At 52.1% G+C, this 17,037-nt stretch overlaps 1 protein-coding gene across 1 annotated transcript in view; it reads right to left on the bottom strand.

The window, feature by feature from the left end:
- The window catches only part of CRACDL (CRACD like), a 100,455-nt gene that overhangs the window by 6,589 nt on the left and 76,829 nt on the right, over positions 1-17,037 (bottom strand). Inside the window, exons 6-7 of the mRNA XM_039872481.1 lie at positions 15,733-15,954; positions 9,440-11,090 (exon numbers count right to left, since the gene is read on the bottom strand). Of these exons, the coding sequence (XP_039728415.1) occupies positions 9,440-11,090; positions 15,733-15,954 (1,873 nt within the window). The remainder of the gene's footprint in view (positions 1-9,439; positions 11,091-15,732; positions 15,955-17,037) is intronic.

Below are 17,037 nucleotides of genomic sequence, written 5' to 3'. Positions count from 1 at the left end.
TGAAGAAGAGACCCCAGCAGTGCCTGTTGGCTTTAGAGTTGGGAGAAGGAGGAGGGACGGTTTGGCCCTGGTGGCTGAGAAAGAGGCTCTGAGACATGGGCTGTAAAGTGAGTCTGTGTTTAGAGAAGCGGGCTCTCTGCCCCTGCTGATTCGTGAGGTCTTATGTGGGGGAGGAAATGGACCCAGAGGAACCTTTAGAGAATGAGAGGAAGAGGAGACTAGGTGGGTAAGGTTGGGGAAGCAACAGGAAAGGCAAGGGGGCCCAGGACCCAAGGGTGCATCTGAGGGCCAGGAGAAGTAAAGGGACCAAAGGGGTCTACCATCAAGGGGAAGACAACCTTGGGAGTACCCTCATACCCTCTGGCAGCAGCCTTGACTATCCACAGTATGGACACAGCTCTGAGGCACAGACTTGCTTCATTTCTCTGCATGGCCAGGGAGCTAAACTCTTCTCCCTGTTGCCATCCAAGCACTCAGTGAGTCCTGAGACCCTTAGGGGAGTTTGGTTTTTTGTTTTGTTTGTTTGTTTGTTTTATTGAAGAATGATACACTGCAGAGAAGGGCATAGATCGTGTGTGCGGCTCAATGGATTTTCACACACTGAACACACAGATCAAAAAAACAGAACAAGACCGGTGCCCAGGGCCCCCCCACGCACCCTTCTAGAGGGCTCTGGCTCACTCGACGTGGGCTCTGGGCCCCTCTACTCCCAGTTGCTCTTGCAGAAGGACTTGTGGCACGCTGGAGAGTGTGTTAGATTAGAAACACGTGCCTCCCTGTGGTCTCAGCATCCACCCCCGGGGCCTGGTGCCTAGGGGACACTCACACTCAACCTTCAAACCCACACATCAATGTTCATATCACAGCAGGTGAGAGCCAGGCCTGTGCCCTCTTCCTTGTGTCATGGACTCTCTATGAAGCATCTTGCTTGCTCAGCCATGCAAAGGACAGTCAGTTTAAGACAATGATAACCACCAGCGGGTCATGGTTTTATAACTGGCCCAGTCCTGGTGAAAGGGCAGATGGAGTGAGGTTTCCCGGTGTCAGCATTTACCAGGGGCTGATAACAGAGTGGACAGTCCTTGTCCCGGGGTGAAGGTTTGTGCGGGCCTCCATACTAGGAACTTATGTGAGTCTTTTCCCAAATGGAGTTGCCTTTGTTGTTACAGCACCAACTCTAACTGCTTCAGGGCTCATACGCAGAATTTGTGAAAAAGCATTTATAAAGAAAAATCACCGTGTGAATAACATACAGATTTGGATGCATGGGGCTGAGGATCTGGTCACTTGCAGGCACGTTTATTGGGGTGCCCACGGGTCAGATGCTTTGACTCGTTATTTGATTTCAGTGCTGAGCTCAGCCCTCAGCCTGTCAAGGCTGGCAGACATCCTGGAGTTGCCCAGCCCAACCCCCAATCTCATAGTGGAGACCCAGGGAGCCAGTGACAGGCTCAAGGGCACAGAGTTGTGATGGAGGAGCTTGGATTGAAAGTCCATTTGCTCAGCCGCCACTGTCAGTGTGATTAAAACAGCCTCTGGCCAGAAGGCAATGACAGAAGTCCATCTCTGAGCACAGAGACAGCAGGTCTCCACTGGTGAGATAATGGGATCTTATAAGGATGTGGGGGTGAAAAGGCACTGTTATTTGAAAATAATTGTGAGCTACAGTGGACAAAGGAGAAGAGGGAGTAAAACTATTATATTACGTGGCGCCCTCTTACAATTCAACATGTACACAAACACCCCGCCTTGGTCTCCGTGGGTCTCCAGAAACAGCTGGATTCTGCAAGAGCTGTCTTGAGTGGCCGCCTGAGAACAAATCATGAGTCTGAGGGATGGCTCTGGCCACAGACATGGATTTCCATCCTCTGTTACACCCTGCTCCCCTCGCTCCGCTCCCCGCCCCACTCCTAGATGGTCAGGGAAATTTCTCCCAACCAAAGAAATGCTAACAGCTAAGGTTCATCCGGTCCTGACTTTCAGAGCATTATCATGTTCACAATGACCCACGCAACTGTCCTTGTAATATAAAAACATTTTCCATCCCCATTCAGAGATGGGAAGAGAGTCCCATGGCATATGGGACCTGCTCAGGGTTACACGGCCAACAAGTGACAAAGGGCATCAGAACACACGTTTTCTGATCTCCATCTTCAACCACTACATATCACACACCATTTCATATTAGGGATGGGACTCCACATCTTTCCTATACACCACTCCCTCCCCGTTGTCACTCATTATCGAGTGGCAGACATAGTCAACCTCAGGCCTACTGAGGTTTATGCCTGGAGGATCCTCTGCTGAAGGGGCTGTCCTGTGTGTTGTAGGGTTTAACCTTTTCCCCTGAGATGCTGGCAGTGTCTCCCTCACCTCGTTTGTCGAGAACCACGGCCGTACAGACCAACAGTGACGGGCGTGGGAGTTGATGTGGCTTTTCTCAGTTTACTCCCCTCATGCCTTTGAGCACTTTCTTCAGCTCTCCTTTCTATGAAATAGGACTGCTCTTGGAGACTGAACTGTAAAGCGTCTGATGTGACACTTGACACTAAGTAGTGCTCCATATACATTAGCTATGGTTGCAGTGTCTACCCACTCACTGAGTGTACACGAGTGGCGAGTAAATCCACGGCAGACGCTGCCTATGGGAAGCTGGCATCGTGAGGGAGACTGACGCACGGACAAGCAGGACAAAGCATGACAGTGCTCTGACGCTGAGGGCTTTTTGGGAAGACTCCAACCCTCACAGGGTCTTGGAGAGATGAGAACTGCTAATGATGGCACTGAGTCAGGGCGTTATCCAGATCAGCGTCAGTCAGGAGAACCTTCGGCAATGACACGCCACCACTGAGCTCTGGAAATGCAGCCAGTGTGACTGAGGGACTGAATGTTAAAATTTAATTTAAATTTAAGTTTACATTGAAACAGCCACGTGCAGCCAGTGATTCTGTGTCGGAAAGCGCAGTCCTGGGTCCGTGTTGCTCAGAGGGCAGTCTGAGATCCACTCATCTGGATCCATTGCATCAGAATCTCCATTTTAACAAGATTCACAGGCACCTGTAAGTCTGAGAAGCGCCACCCTAGAACAAGCATCCTCAGTGCTGGCCACACACTGGAATCACCTGGGCAGCCTCTGGCACTCCCCTTGTCTTGGGCTCACGCCAGACAAATCAACCAGAATCTGGTGCGATGACTCTGATTTGCAGCCAGCATTGGGAGGCACTGATTTGGATGCTGCTCCAAGCTTCTGGCCCATGGTGTCCCCTTTCTGGCTGACACAAAGTGCCTAGAGAACCAGGAGGTCACCAGTGCCCACTGTCTTGTATCTGGATGCCACCCCCTGGGCTGCCCCTGCTGGTACCCACACGGTCCCCGTCTCTGGCCTCCTCTCTCAGGCTTTCTGGTACCTTTTTTCCTCAGCCCCCCTCAGAGGGGCCTCTGCCTGGGATGCTCATGCACTTATGTCACGAAGACATGGCCTTCCCTCTGCCAACCCACTTTCTCCCTGTTGCACCCAGCCCTGGGGGAAGTGCACAGAGGGCTTCAGTGCCCACAGGAGGTTCATGGCTGCCTTGGAGAAAGGGCTGACATGCCCTCTGAAGTGACACCAGTGCAGCTGATGGATGGCAAGTGGCACCGCCCATGCACACCTAGGAGGTGGGCTGCACTCTCGCAGGAACCTGAACGCTGGGCCAACAGGTTCCAGACAGACCAGAGCATGGCTTGACCCCTGCAGTTCCCCTGCCTGAGATGGGAATTGGAGCATTCTCAGTACCTTCCTGGTCACCCTCAGGTCCCAGTAGTCACTGTGGTCACTCCAGGACAGGGCGTAGCCTCAGGACTGAGTCAGTGTTAAGTCTCCTGTTCCCTGAGTACAGGGTGTCTGAGCTGGCGTGGGGGCTCCTCTCCCCAGGCGAGGGTCCAAGAAGGAGGGGTGGTGAGGAGGACAGGCAGGGCTCTCCTCTGGCACCTGCCACTGTGTCGGTGGGCTCTGTCCCGTCAGCTGCGCCAGTCTAAAACCCACTCAGCTGGGTTCTCCTCCACTGCCAGTCCTCTCTGGCTTTGGCTCGGTTTCTTCCCAGCTCCTGCTCCTCCATGTCCCTCTGCCCTCTCCATGAGGCAGGGTCCTGGGAGCACAGTAGGTGGGTGAGAGTCCAGCACAGGCCTCCCAGCTGCAGGGCATACCTGTCCAACTCTCCAAGAAGTGCCAGGGAAGGGCCCCTGTGCACTGGATGAGGGAGGGTCCCTGGACTCACCCCACTGGGCTGGGGGCTCACAGGACTGCAGCTGTGTCTCGAAGAAAGCCTTCTGCAAACCCCCTTTCTTCCTCCCCCCACTCAGGATCCATGTACCTTCTCAGGGTGCCAGTGGTGGTTCATGACACGCCGCCCCCCACCCCCTGCCGCCAGGATTCTGCACACACACTCACCCTGGGGGCTAATATCTACACACTGGCACCTTTGGCAGAACCAGGACAGGGGGACGCCACCTCCGCAGACTGTCCGATGTGGCCCAGGGGGGTGCAGTTTGGTACATCTCAGGAAAATGGGACTGGACTGTATGAAGCTGTATCACATTTTGGAGTTAAAATGCTTTTGCTGCCCTAAGTATTACTAACAACCTCATTTTACAAAGAGGAAATTAAAACTCAAAGTTTAAGAAACACACCAGCTCTGGATCCCATAGCCCCTGGCAAGTGGACCTTGGAGTAAAGTGTCTAAACTCAGCATCTTCCGTCTCACCACTCAGACTCCTGCCTTGCTCGCTTCCTTCCCAGGTCCCTGTACCTGGTCATGAGAATAAAGCCCAGGTCCCCCCACTGCAGGACAGGATCCCCCATGCACAGGTGCTGCCAGAAAAAACAAACCCCTGTTGTTCTCAGGGAGCTCAAGGTCAAGTTCAAGGGGGAGGTGAAGCATACTCAAAGTGAGCAGGGGTGTGTACAGCGTCCTGAGGGGGAGTTGGTGGCAGAGGTGGGGCTGGCGATGTCAGAGGGGGATAGGCATGGTGGAGGAACTCAGGAAGGCAGAAACACCGACTTTGGCCAAAATTTAAAAAGCCTTGAATACCTTACCCTGAATTTTATTTTACATATGTAACAAAAAGGCTCTGAGAGTTTTTAACAGAGTTAAAAACTTGGGAAGAGTGGGTGAGACGGAGAGAGTTCAGGGAGGCGGGCTGCTGGTGTCAGATTAAAGGTGATGAGGCTGACCTGGGGGCAGGGTTGGGGAGGACAAAGACACTTCATATTAGGATGACCAGGACTTGCTGACATTTTCTCATCCATCAGACTAGGGGGAAAAATTTAAATAGACTGACAACACCTGGTACTAATGCCAGGGTGGAGAAATTAGTCTCTACCCTGCTTAAAGAAAGAGGTGTGAGCCGGCCCCATCTTCATGGAGGGTCATATGAAGTCAGCCATCTATTCAATTAGAACTGCACATGCCCTGCGAGACAGAAAACCCACTGTTAAGCATCACTTCTAGAGAAATGATGGTGTGACTACATAGAAGAGTAATGGACAAGCGTGGTCTTCTCCACACCCTGGTCTCCCTGCTCTTGGCTGCCTCCCAGAGTCTGCCAACATATGCCCTCTGCGTTTGGTCCAGGCTTTAAAAGGAGGGGAGTGGAACGTATTTACTCCACCTCCGTCAGAAGCACAAGTCCCTTTTTACATGTTCTTTACGCAGTAGGACCACAAGGCGATTTTCCCTATGATTCCTGCCCTTTCAGTTTTTCCATAGTAAACTATTGTAATGTCTCTAAGACCTCTGGCTGGTGTATCTGGACAGATAGGGGCACTGAGAAGGACACTGGCCTGGGGTGGGTGAGGTGTCAATAACGTGAATCACAATCATGGAGATGTCAAGTTAGGGCTGCCCACAGAATATTAGGGGTGAGCAGCCATGGACGAGGGAGTCAAGGGAACAGAGACCATCAGGTGACAGGTGAGAATGCATGTCCTGTCCTGTATGGGGATGATGAGGGGACATACATGGTTTGAGGGGCACGGGGAAGGCACACGCAGTTTGAGGGGCACGGGGAAGGCAGGGAACGGAAGCCAGAGTGTTGACACGCTCACTCAGGAAGTGGCTGTGGGGGGAAGAAAGGTAGGTGTGAACAAAGTTGGTTTTCTTTAAGAACTCAAGACAAAGGAGTATATTTTCAGCATGATACCAAAACCATCCCTTCGTATTCTACTCAAATGAATCTGAATATGTTGAAATAACTGTGTCATCATGTGACAGTGTCTTTGAGTTCATTTTCCCTGACAGCCAAAGACAAGATGGGCATCTATCCACACTCCCCTCTGATATCCAGCTGCCACCTGCTTCTCAGGCTCATAAGCTCCCTGAGGGTGAGGCCCTCTTGCTTTCCCTGACTACCCTTTGGGGCCAGCGCAGAACTGTGCTCTTGGCAGGAATACGTGAAATATTTATAGAAAGAATGAATAAGTGAGCCCTAGAGCCCAGAAAAAGAGGGTTGGAGACCTGGGTGTGTCACTGTGTCTGTCACTGGCCCATCCTGGAGAGAATGAGCTTGGATTGGAGACTGAGGCTGCTTATCAAACGAGGCTCCAGGTGAGGGTTGCGATTTGTCCAGCTACTGTCCAAAATATCCAACACGTGACCACAACTATGTAGAAAATAAATGACATGCACTCACAGAGAGAAAGGACTCTAAGGAAAGGTCAACAGGAATAACATCTCTTGAGTGGACTCGTAGGTGACTGTTGTTTTCTATATACTTTCTGTACTTTACCATTTTTCTACATGAGAATCTCCAACTGCTTTGTTCTGATTCTAATCCTGAGTGCAGGAGGCTGTAACTTAAGACTCTGGGCTGGACTGGCCCAACAGAAGGGTGGGTAACATCCTGCACACATGACAAGTCTGATAACCCAAAGCCATTCACCGGCTGAATGGCATATCAGCAGATTGAGGAGTGTCCTGTAGTTGATGAGCACAGATAGGGCACTGAGCCTGTAGTACCCACCCCGAGGTGGCCCTGTGAGGCCCAGCCCACTTGGCAAGCTGGCTCTTCTGTTTATTGCAACAACCATCCAATCCACCCCACTCCCTTGCGGAAGGATTTCTCCACACTTCCAAAGACGATTACAGGGTGTGGGGAAGAAAAGGGGAAATAAATAGGGGTGCTGGAGATAAGGCAGCTTGAAGCCCCAAGGCAGAACCTCAGGCCCATCTGGGATACCTCACTAACCTGACTTTATGATTTGTAGCCCTGGAAGGGGAACAGGGGTGATGGCAGCCCATCTTGGAGCTCTGGGTAAAGTGCCTACAACCACAAGATAATAAACAGCAATAATCAGGCCTTTTCTAGAAAACTGAGTAATGCTGTTACTAAAACTTTCATGATCTGTATATTTTATATGAATTGAAATCCCTTCAGCTGCTATAACTTGGGAGCAACGTGGATGACAGCAGAGTAATGACAATGAATCAAACCGCAGATAGATGCAGGGTCTGGGAAAGGTGTAGAGGCTGCTTCACTGATGGGTCCAGCAGCACGGACCCTGAGATCAGGCTCTGGTCTGCATGAGGCAGCCCCTAGACCCCACAGCTTGTCTTGGAACTAGTCCCTCAAATATTCTTTCCTCTTCTCTTCACACAAATAAAAACCACTACCCGTGCCCTGTAGTCACCTAGATTCTTTTGCCCTGAAATTCACCTGAATCCGTCATTCATCTGCGCCATAGACGATGTTAATAAACACAGATGGACAAGAGAATCCCCTTCTGCTATTTAAGCAAGCTGTTAATGAATAAATACATCGTATTTTATAAATCAAAGAAAAAAAACAGAAGGTCTTTAATGACACCACATTCCAGGCATCTGACAGAGAACAAAGTCTAACTCTCAGGCGCAGGTTGAAGAAGTCATGAATTATTAACGTTCGAAGCACAGCTCTGTGAAGCCTCCTTCCTGGCTCTCACTGGGAACCTGAGTGTCCTGTGTTTACGTAAGTGGTTATGTTCCAATCATTCCGAGAGCCCCTGAGGGACATTTTCAATTCCAGGTAGGGAAGGTGGAAGGTGCTGATGTCAGGGTTTTACCTGCCCAGAGCAAGCCCCATCCCCCTTGCTGTTTCAACCAGCATCTTTTTGAATCATTTTGCAATGGCTTCAAGGACCTCGCTGGGAGTTGGCAAAGAAGACCCTCAGCTATAGCCTGAACCTCCCCCAGAGATCCCTCACTGACGGTAGGGGCAGCAGCAGCAAAACATCAATGCTGAGCAGGGCCCCGGATCAGGAAGGCCACAAGTGGGGGCATTTTCCTGGCACTTCTCCCTAGAACCACCTGCATCTGCCGGGATCACCTTAGACAAAGCGCTTTGTACAATAGCACTTTTACCAACTTCCTAGGAAGGAGACAGAAAGGATTAGAATTTCTCAGAATCTGCCTTCCTGGTGTTTTGTGTGAACTTGTTTTTTCCTCTCAGTGTGCCCCCATCTTGCTTTTAGAGTGTGGGGTCCCTAGGAGAACATCTGGGTTTTATTTCCTTTTTGTCCCACAATGCAGTGCTTAAGTGGAGTCCTGGACTTAAGAGTAGTCACTTAAAATACCCTGGAAGTTGTTGTTAAATAAAATTTGCCTTTGAACACCTCCCCCCAGGGGCCGCATCACTTGTGCACATCACTCCTTTGGGGAAACTTCATTTGTTGCACACTGCTCTCCATTAATGAAAGAAATTGTCTTTCATTGAAGGACTGTCTACCTCCACTGCAAACACCTGTTTGCAACAGTGCTTGTTCTGTCTGAAACACTGTAAATAAAAAGTGACAAATGTCAATGACATAGAAGAGTCATTGGTTCTGTCTATGTTCATTTCAAAAGACAGTTGCTTTAGAAGATGCCTGCATTCCGCCCTAATCTTGACACTGCTCCCTTTTGGGACAGAAAGATAATGCCCACCCTCACACTTAACAAAAACTGTGATTCCAATATATGGGGAGCTTCCTGCGTGACGGTGGGCCGCATAATCTTGTTCATTAAACTGGAGGAAATGCTTCCTTTGTGGGGAAAGTCAGGACCTTATTTGATAGAGGAACCAGATGCCTCCAAGAAAAGCCAGCAGGTCCCTGGGTCCTGGGCCTCGCAGAGCTCCAGAGGCAAACAGTGGAGCAGCATGTGAGGGGCCCACTGAGGCCCACCCCTCCAGGGAATAATACTCTACCAAAAGAGTGTGGACAATTTCCTGACTTTTCTGAACTGACAACAAATCCTGGTATTTGTTTCCTCGTCTCTACTCTCCATCCCTAACCATGAGTAATATCTCAAGGAATTCAGACATTTTCTTCCAATCCCCCTGCAACAAGGTTTTTACTTGAAGTATGTACGTAGTCGGTGGCCATCCAGCAGGCTATTCCCACCGACGTGACTCCCTTCGTCCCATCCCTTCCCAAACACCATCTTACCAGTTCCCCTGTGGGGCGACCTTCTCTCCTTTCTGGGGTCCGGGGGCAGTGCAGGCTTTTCCAGCTCTCCAGGGCTGACATCTCCAATATCAGGTGATGCGGGTGGGGATGGGAGAGTGAAGTTCTGCAGAAGTGGCTTCCTGGGCAGGGGCGGCTTGGACCCCAGCTGCTCTGATGGCCGAGCCCGCCCCTTTCCCTGGCCATTTGGGGACCTGGTCCCCCGAGTAGGGGGGGCCGTTCCCATGTGACTCTTGTCCTCCTTTGAGAGCAGAGTCAGGCCTCCCTTTTCCAGCCTGACCTCAGCACTGTATCTCTTGATTCCTTTCACTTCCGGCAAGGACACATCTCTGTGTTTGAGAGAGAGAGATGTGGACCGGAGCTTGATGGGGAAGGGGCTTCTGTCCCCACACGCGGGCAGCTCCTGGGCAGTGGGGCAGGGGTCTCTTGTGGCTGGCGTGGTCACCACATCCTGGGGGCTCTGGCCCAGCCCAGCCTGGCTGGCCACCATGTCTCCTGTGTCTTGGGAGCTGCACTCAGCTGGTGATGGTGGCTCCTGAGGGCCCAATTTTTGAATCTGGGGCTCAGGAGGTGCCTGGAGGTCATCGAGAGCAGCCTCGCTCCTCCAGGCCAGGGTGCTCCTCAGTAGGGGCAGCCGGACAGCGGAGGGGACAGTGGCGGGGCCCACGGGGCCAGAGTGCCCCAGATGTTCTCTGTGGCCTGTGTGTGGCCATACCCGGCCCGAGGACACCGAGAACTTCTTCATGCTCTGAGGCTCCCCACCACCTCTCCTGATTTTCGGCTCTTGTGCCACCCTCTTGGGTCCTCCTTGCGGAGACTTGGCCAGTTCAGCTCTGGGGGATCCCAGGGGGGTGGCTTCCTTGTCCAGGGCACAGAGAGTGGGCTCCTCTGGAGGTGACTCTGAGGCGGGTGGGGTGAGGGACACGCTGAGGCTCCTGCTGGCCCCCTGGGCCTTATGTTTTAAGCAGCTCTTGGGGACTGGGGGGCTTGGGGCTGGGGCCTCAGAACACTCTGTCCCTGCTCTCTCAAAAGGGGGCACTACCAGCATCAGCTCCGCCTCCTGCACATTGCGGTCTGGCCTGCCTGGCCCAGAAGGAACCTCCACGGGGGTAGCAGGGCTGGTCCCAGGAAGTGTCGTGTCTTCCTCAGGGATGTGGGGAGATAACCGACTCTCATCATCTCCAGGAGCACAGACCACCTCTTCAGCTGTGTCCCTGGCTGCGGGATATGTGCTTGTGAGGAACAGCTCCTCCCTCTGGTTTTCGCTGTTGGGATCAGGGGAGCCTTCTGGCACAAATGGTGACTCCAAGCAGGAGGCCGGGCCTGACTTGGGCTCAATGACCTCTGGGGTGGCTGGGCGGCTTGAGGGATTGTCCCCAGGGGAGCTCTCCCCCTCCTCCTCCACACTGGCTCTGAGCGCTGGGGAGTGCTGCAGGCGTGCCCGTCTCGCATGGGCGCCCCCTGGTGGCAGCATGGTAGCCGGTCTCCCAGGCTCAGGGCCTCGGTCCAGGACCCCGTCCTGCTGTCCAGCACTGGGCTCATCTTCCGAGCTGACTGCTGGTAATGGCTTCTCATCGTGCTGCTCCTCTTCCAGGGTGCAGGTCAGGTCGCTCAGGGACTCGGACTGTGCCCGCTACGAGAAAGAGAGAGGATAGACAGCATCTCCACGTCAGGGACTCAGATGCCTGCAACCTTCCCATTTTGTTCAAGGCTTCACGTGGTTTAAGGGCAGCAGTGTGTCCCTGAAGCGTGGACATTCACACAGGCGTCTCTGCCTAATCCCTTCCTTACTGGCCTATTTGGATTCTTGTCTCACAAGCTCAGCATTCAGCAGAATGGTGGCGGCTAGGCCCTCAAAATAAATGTTGCCTAAGGCTCTTGTGGCTGAGCCACAAAACCAGTGGACGCTGTTCTACAGAGCAATGCAAAGGGAAGGGAACCAACACCAGGTGGGGGCGGGATCCGCCATACTTTGTGTTCTACCCTCATTACTTCATTTACTCCTCAATTCGATCCAGTGAGTAAAAGATCACTATCCTTCTTTGCACCTGGAGGACTGGAGCTCAGACTGGTCCACCCTTTGGTCAAGGCTTTGTTTATTAGCTCAGGGGAAAGCTGGTGCTCTGTGACCCTGGGATACTCCAGAGCCAGCCCCCCATCCACGTCAATGCTCTCTCCCAGTTCTGCACCCTCCTAGCAAGGGCAAATCGATTTGCCTATAAGATGATTCACATCATGTCAAATGGGATCAACAGCAAATTATAGCTTAGAGGATGAAGTCAAAACTTCTCGGCTAAATCTGAAGTCTTATATTCTCTGCTCTGAAACCATTTCTCCTGCTCCCTACTCAGGTCCAGCTGCACTCCTGCTATTATTGTATGTGCCAGGCTCCGGGTCTGAATGGCTGGCAGCCTCCTCTCTACTCACACCCCCAAGATTGCCTTGAATTCCGTTCCAACAGGAAGCCTTGCCTCTTCCAGGAGGCTTATGGTTCTCCCGTCTCTCCGGATACTCTGCTGGCTTGACCATACATACTGTACTGCCCTGTGGCATTTTCCTGAAATACTTCTGGAGTTTAGACTTAGTCCTCATCCTATCTCCTGGGCACAAAGTCAGTCCCTGCTCTCTTAGGAAGGAAAGGAGATCAAAGCAACCACGACTTATCAAAAATGACATGTGAAAACGACCCAAAGGTCAAGGGGTTGAGACTGATCTTTGTAAAAAGTCCACATTAGACCCGAGTCTGCTGCATGAACTCAGCTGTCTCCTCCTCCTTTTAGGGAACACTCCAGGAGAGTTTGCAGCAAGTTTCTCTTATTTGTTGGTGTTATTTTAACATTTTCCAGTCAGTATCTCCTAGCCAACAGAACACAGGTGACTGGGATGTGTGACCATACCTAGGCTAACTCTTACCAAGATTCACAGTCCTATTCCTCCAGGTATAAAAAAAGAGCGTGTGCAAGATGATTCATACAAAAAATATGGAAAGCTGCTGGCACAAAAGGCATTACTGGCCTTTTGCTGTTATGGGAAATCACTGATGTTGAAACTTCTTTAGGATGTGGGTCATGTTTTAAAATGCTTGGAACCCATAGGAAGTTAGCACAGAGCTGAGGAGCAGACACTTCCCAACTTGAGTCACTGGCAGCTCCGAGGAGGCTCAAGGGAGGGGCCGGGATGCCAAAGGCTGGCAGGTATGGGGCACAGACTCCAGAGAATGGGCTCAGATGCAGAGCAGGGGCTCTGTAGGGAACAAAGTGGCTTCTGACTCAGCCTGGGCTCCTAGCCGGGGGCAGCAGGAAGGATGCATATGTCCACTCTATCTCCTCCCTGCCCCAATCCCCTGGGCCCTCACAGCAGCTTGGTGCCCTGGACCCCTCTCGAGGAAGCAGAAGTGGGGGGCCCAGTGCTGAGCTTGCACCAGAATGGAGACTATCGAGCCTGCCTGCTCATCTACTTCCTCTTGCCAGAGAGAGTCTTGGGGCAGTGTCCACATAATCTCTGGGCAGAGGACGCTGCTGATGAGTAGTGCCAGGGTGAGGGGAGGTGCCAGTCTGTCTGGGACTCAGGACTGGTCATTGGCAACTCTGCAGCTGTGCGACCCTGGGCCAGTTGTCTAATTGTGCTGTTCCTGGTAAAACAGAGTTAATAAGATTATCTGCTCTTGGCACTGCCTGGGTTGGGGTGAGGATCAACTGGTATGGTGAGGTGCTAGTATAAACAGCAATGGGCATTCCGCCCATGTGCTGAAACCACATAGAGGGGCACAGCTCTGTGCAGCAGAGTAAAATGCTGAGATAACAAACCGCGTTACCTCTCCTGGCCTCAGCTTTGGCGGGGTGGATGTTTCAGCCAAATGCACACTTGAATGTGCTTTTCAAATCTGTAATAAATATCACAGTCTTTATAGCCAAATTTTTTTTTTTAACTGCAAGACTGGGTTTTTAAGGTAAGGAAAGCCCTCCTTTTTTTTCTTCTAGAGCTCCAAGAGTCAGAACCTGGATGACGTGAAGGAGAGTTTGCCCCACTGAGGACAGAGCTAGAGACGCTTGGCTGGGTCTGGACTGTGGTTCTGCCCAGATGGAGGGAGGGACTTGGGCAGCAGGAGGAAGAGACCAAAGTGGAGACTGAGCTTGGCTGGTGGTGGAGGGGTGGGATGGGGGTGGAGCAGAGTGGGTGATGGGAAAGAAACTCCAGATACTATGGGGGGTCAGGAAGTAGGAGAAACATGGACCTCACCATCCAGTGAAGCCGAAAGGAGCAGTGAACCCCCACAGAGGTCCAGGGCTAAGAGGGCAGCAGAGGGGCAGTGGGGTGGCTCTTCCCCACCCGCAGAGCAAGACTGGGATATCTGAAAGCACTGTGGCCCCCGAGAGGGGCCAGGGCACCAGGGAGGTCCTTATAGTTGGGAGGAGGGACCTCATGGCCAAAGGGCAGAGGGGGCTGTGGACACTGAAGGACAGTGGCCTCCAACTTAGGACCCAACAGTGACACTGGTGACCATGGCTAGACACCTCTGCCCAGTCAGGAAAATACAGATACCACCAAAAACTTAACATACCCATGCTGCTTCCTACCAAGAAGGAAAAGGAAAGGAGGAGGGGAAATATGGAAGTGAGAGTTTAAATCAAAGAAAGACTGTTTACCCAAACTGATGAAATCAGGTTTCCTGTTATTCTAAAAATATGGCTCAAGAGCTAAGTCAAGTTCAAAAGTGGAGAAAGAGGAGTACAGCTCTGTCCAGGGGGCTATAAGGAAGGGACACTACACTTCTCCCTGGAGTAGGGGCCCGGCTTCCCTCTGTCACCAAGTCCTGGCCTGGCTGTGGCTGGTTATGCAGGCTTCTGCCAGGGCAAAAGACATCCCTGTGGGAATAAATCCCGGATTCGAGGGCCAGAGGGAGTTGGCTTGTCCCTGTCCCATGGCTCCACGCAGCAGGAAGACAGGTAGGTGAGAGTTACAGGGCCATGCCAAATCCCCACAGCTCAGGACCTTTAAGCATAACTGTGCGGGGTGAGTAAGCATTTGCAGATGTACCCTGGTCCCCAGCTTGCACAAGGGCACATTAGGCTGAAGGTAACCACAAGCTCGCTTCTTTCTCCAGCATCTGTCCCCTCAAAAGTCAACCTTTTAAAACTCATGCCAAGCCTTCTGGCATAAGCTGCAAAGGCACTTCCCACATTCCCAAAGGAAAACCCACTCTCTCGGGGAGACCCCAGCAACCTGAGAGGCCCCAGGCCACTGTCTCCAGCTGAAGCACCTAGTTTGTCCTGGGTCCTTCATCATCACCCACAATCTTATCTTCAGGGAAGCAATGCTGGCCTTCCAGAGAATGCTGGCCTGTGAGCATCTCTTTCTCAGCACTGTTGTGCTCTCTGGCCAGGCTGGCCCACTCCCTGCCTCTAAGCTCCTTCAGGGGTCACATCCTGTAGGTACCACCAGGCAGGGCAGAAGGCACCAATCCCATGGAGACCTCTAACCCCTGGTACCTTGAGGCTAGAGTACTCCACCAGCAAGTTCTCGGTTCCCAGGACCCAGAGCTGATGACCACCCCAGGCAGAAAAGAGAGGTGTGTCCTTACAGGGGAAGGGTGCCTGATGTTAAGCAGGTCCTTCCCCAAGGCAGCTCTCCATTCTAGTGGTTCAGCTTCCTCTGCTGTCACTCGCTCGTTCATTCATGCATGCATACAATAAATGTTTACTGAATGTCATCAGCTCTGTGGCCAGCCTTGTTCCAAGGGCTGGAAGTACAGCTGGGACAAAGTCTCAGAGAAGGATGGTAGTAAACAAGTGAGCACATACATTCCAAAGCTCATATCTGTGTGTGGCCAGTGCTAGGAAGGAAGTGAGCATGATGGTAAAGAGGTAGGTTAGGTGAGCCTCTGTGGGGAGAGGCCCTCTGATGCCAGGAGAACAGCACCCTTGAGCAGGAGATATAGCAGGTACGAGGCCTGAGGTTGGGGGCAGCTTGGGGAGCTCAAGATGCAGGGAGGAGAACAAAGTGTGTTAAGTGAGAGTTAGAGGAAGTCTAGAGGCAGACAGGGCCTGGAGTGTGGGCTTCACACTGGATGCAGTGGGAAGGCAAGACTCACAGCTCAGAGCGGAATGAATGAGTGAGCAAATGAATGAATGAATGAATGAATGGAGTGTTTAAGCAGGAGAAAGACATATCTGATTTATGTTGAAAAGACAACCCCAACTCCTGTGGCAGGTGATGGGGCCTTGGTGTTTTCTCAGAGGGGCGAGTGGCTGGAGGTGGAAGGGAAGCCCCATTACCGAAGACAATCGCCTCATTTTGCTTGACCGCTGGTTGCGGGGCTTAACCAGGAGCTTGTGTTTAGCTGCAGAGTTGTCCAGGCATGAAGAGAATTCTGGGGGATAATCGAAATCGGCCATGGGCGCCATGCTGCTGTCCACGCTGATGACGGGCGTGTTGCTCAGGTGGCTGGAAGAGAGCTGGTCTGGAGACGGTGGCCGTGAAGACGAAACTAAAGAGACCTTCAGGAGACAAGGAGCAAACACAGCAAGCGCTGAGTCTTGGGATGGGTGCAGCCAGCATTTCAGCTCCCTCTTTTCACTGTATTCCTGAGAGGACATGTTTCACATTTTACTCTCAACAGCGAGGGTCCAGAGGAGAATGACTGGGGGGCTTAAGTGTTGGGCCGACCCCTGGAGAACCTGTGTCCCAGGCACCCCAAGCAGGACAACTGCCTGCTCCCTCCCACAGCTCTTCAGACAAGAGCTGGTTTCTCCGGTGACACAGACCAGCCTGCTTTCTACAAGGGCAGGTGGGCTTGGTCCTGTCTCTGGAAGCTGAGAGTGTGGCCCAGCAGCATGACTTACAGGCAGGGGCACAAAATGTGCTGAGCCCACTGCTCAGCAGTCTGTCATCAGTTCTAGGAGGGTTCTGCATCTTCATGCACTCATTCCCTTGGAGAAATGTGGCTTTAAATTACCATCTGTGAAGTTACAATATTTCAGTAGTTGATACCTCAGCAGAGAGTGACTGACAGCCAAGGGCAAAGGTGTTGCCGGGAAGGAAGGGGATTCTGGTCGTCACGGCAACAGCCTAAGATCCCTCCATGCCCACTGAACTAGGCAGGCTCCTCCACTGAGAGAGGTCTAAGTGGGTGTCCTGAAAGGACATCTGTCAGCATAAAGTGGCAGTGGAGGGCACCCACTGTGCCCCATGAGCAAACTCAGCGGGGAAGAGGTGCAAGGTACAGAGAGAACCTGGGAGCTGCTGGCTTTAGTCACAACCCTGCCGCTTACACACCAACCAACCAACTTTCCACTCTAGCATGGTGCTTGATATTAGTATTAAGCCTTACGTGGTGTTGCTTATTTTCCAATTTTTTTTTGTTATTTATTATTATTTATACCTACAGCACCTGGTCTTCCTAGGTGGTCTCCCATCCAAGTACTAACCAGGCCCGACACTGATCAGCTTCCAAGATCAGACATCGGGCTTGTTCAGGGTGGCATGGCCGTAGACCATGGACCATGAATCCACTGGGGCATGACACAAACCCAGGACCTTCTGCATATAAAGTAGAAGTGCTAACCGCTACATTATGGAAC

Source organism: Pteropus medius, unplaced genomic scaffold (assembly GCF_902729225.1).
Source record: "Pteropus medius unplaced genomic scaffold, Ma_sr-lr_union100, whole genome shotgun sequence".
Lineage (NCBI taxonomy): Eukaryota > Metazoa > Chordata > Mammalia > Chiroptera > Pteropodidae > Pteropus > Pteropus medius.
This window is presented reverse-complemented; position numbering and strand designations above follow the sequence as displayed.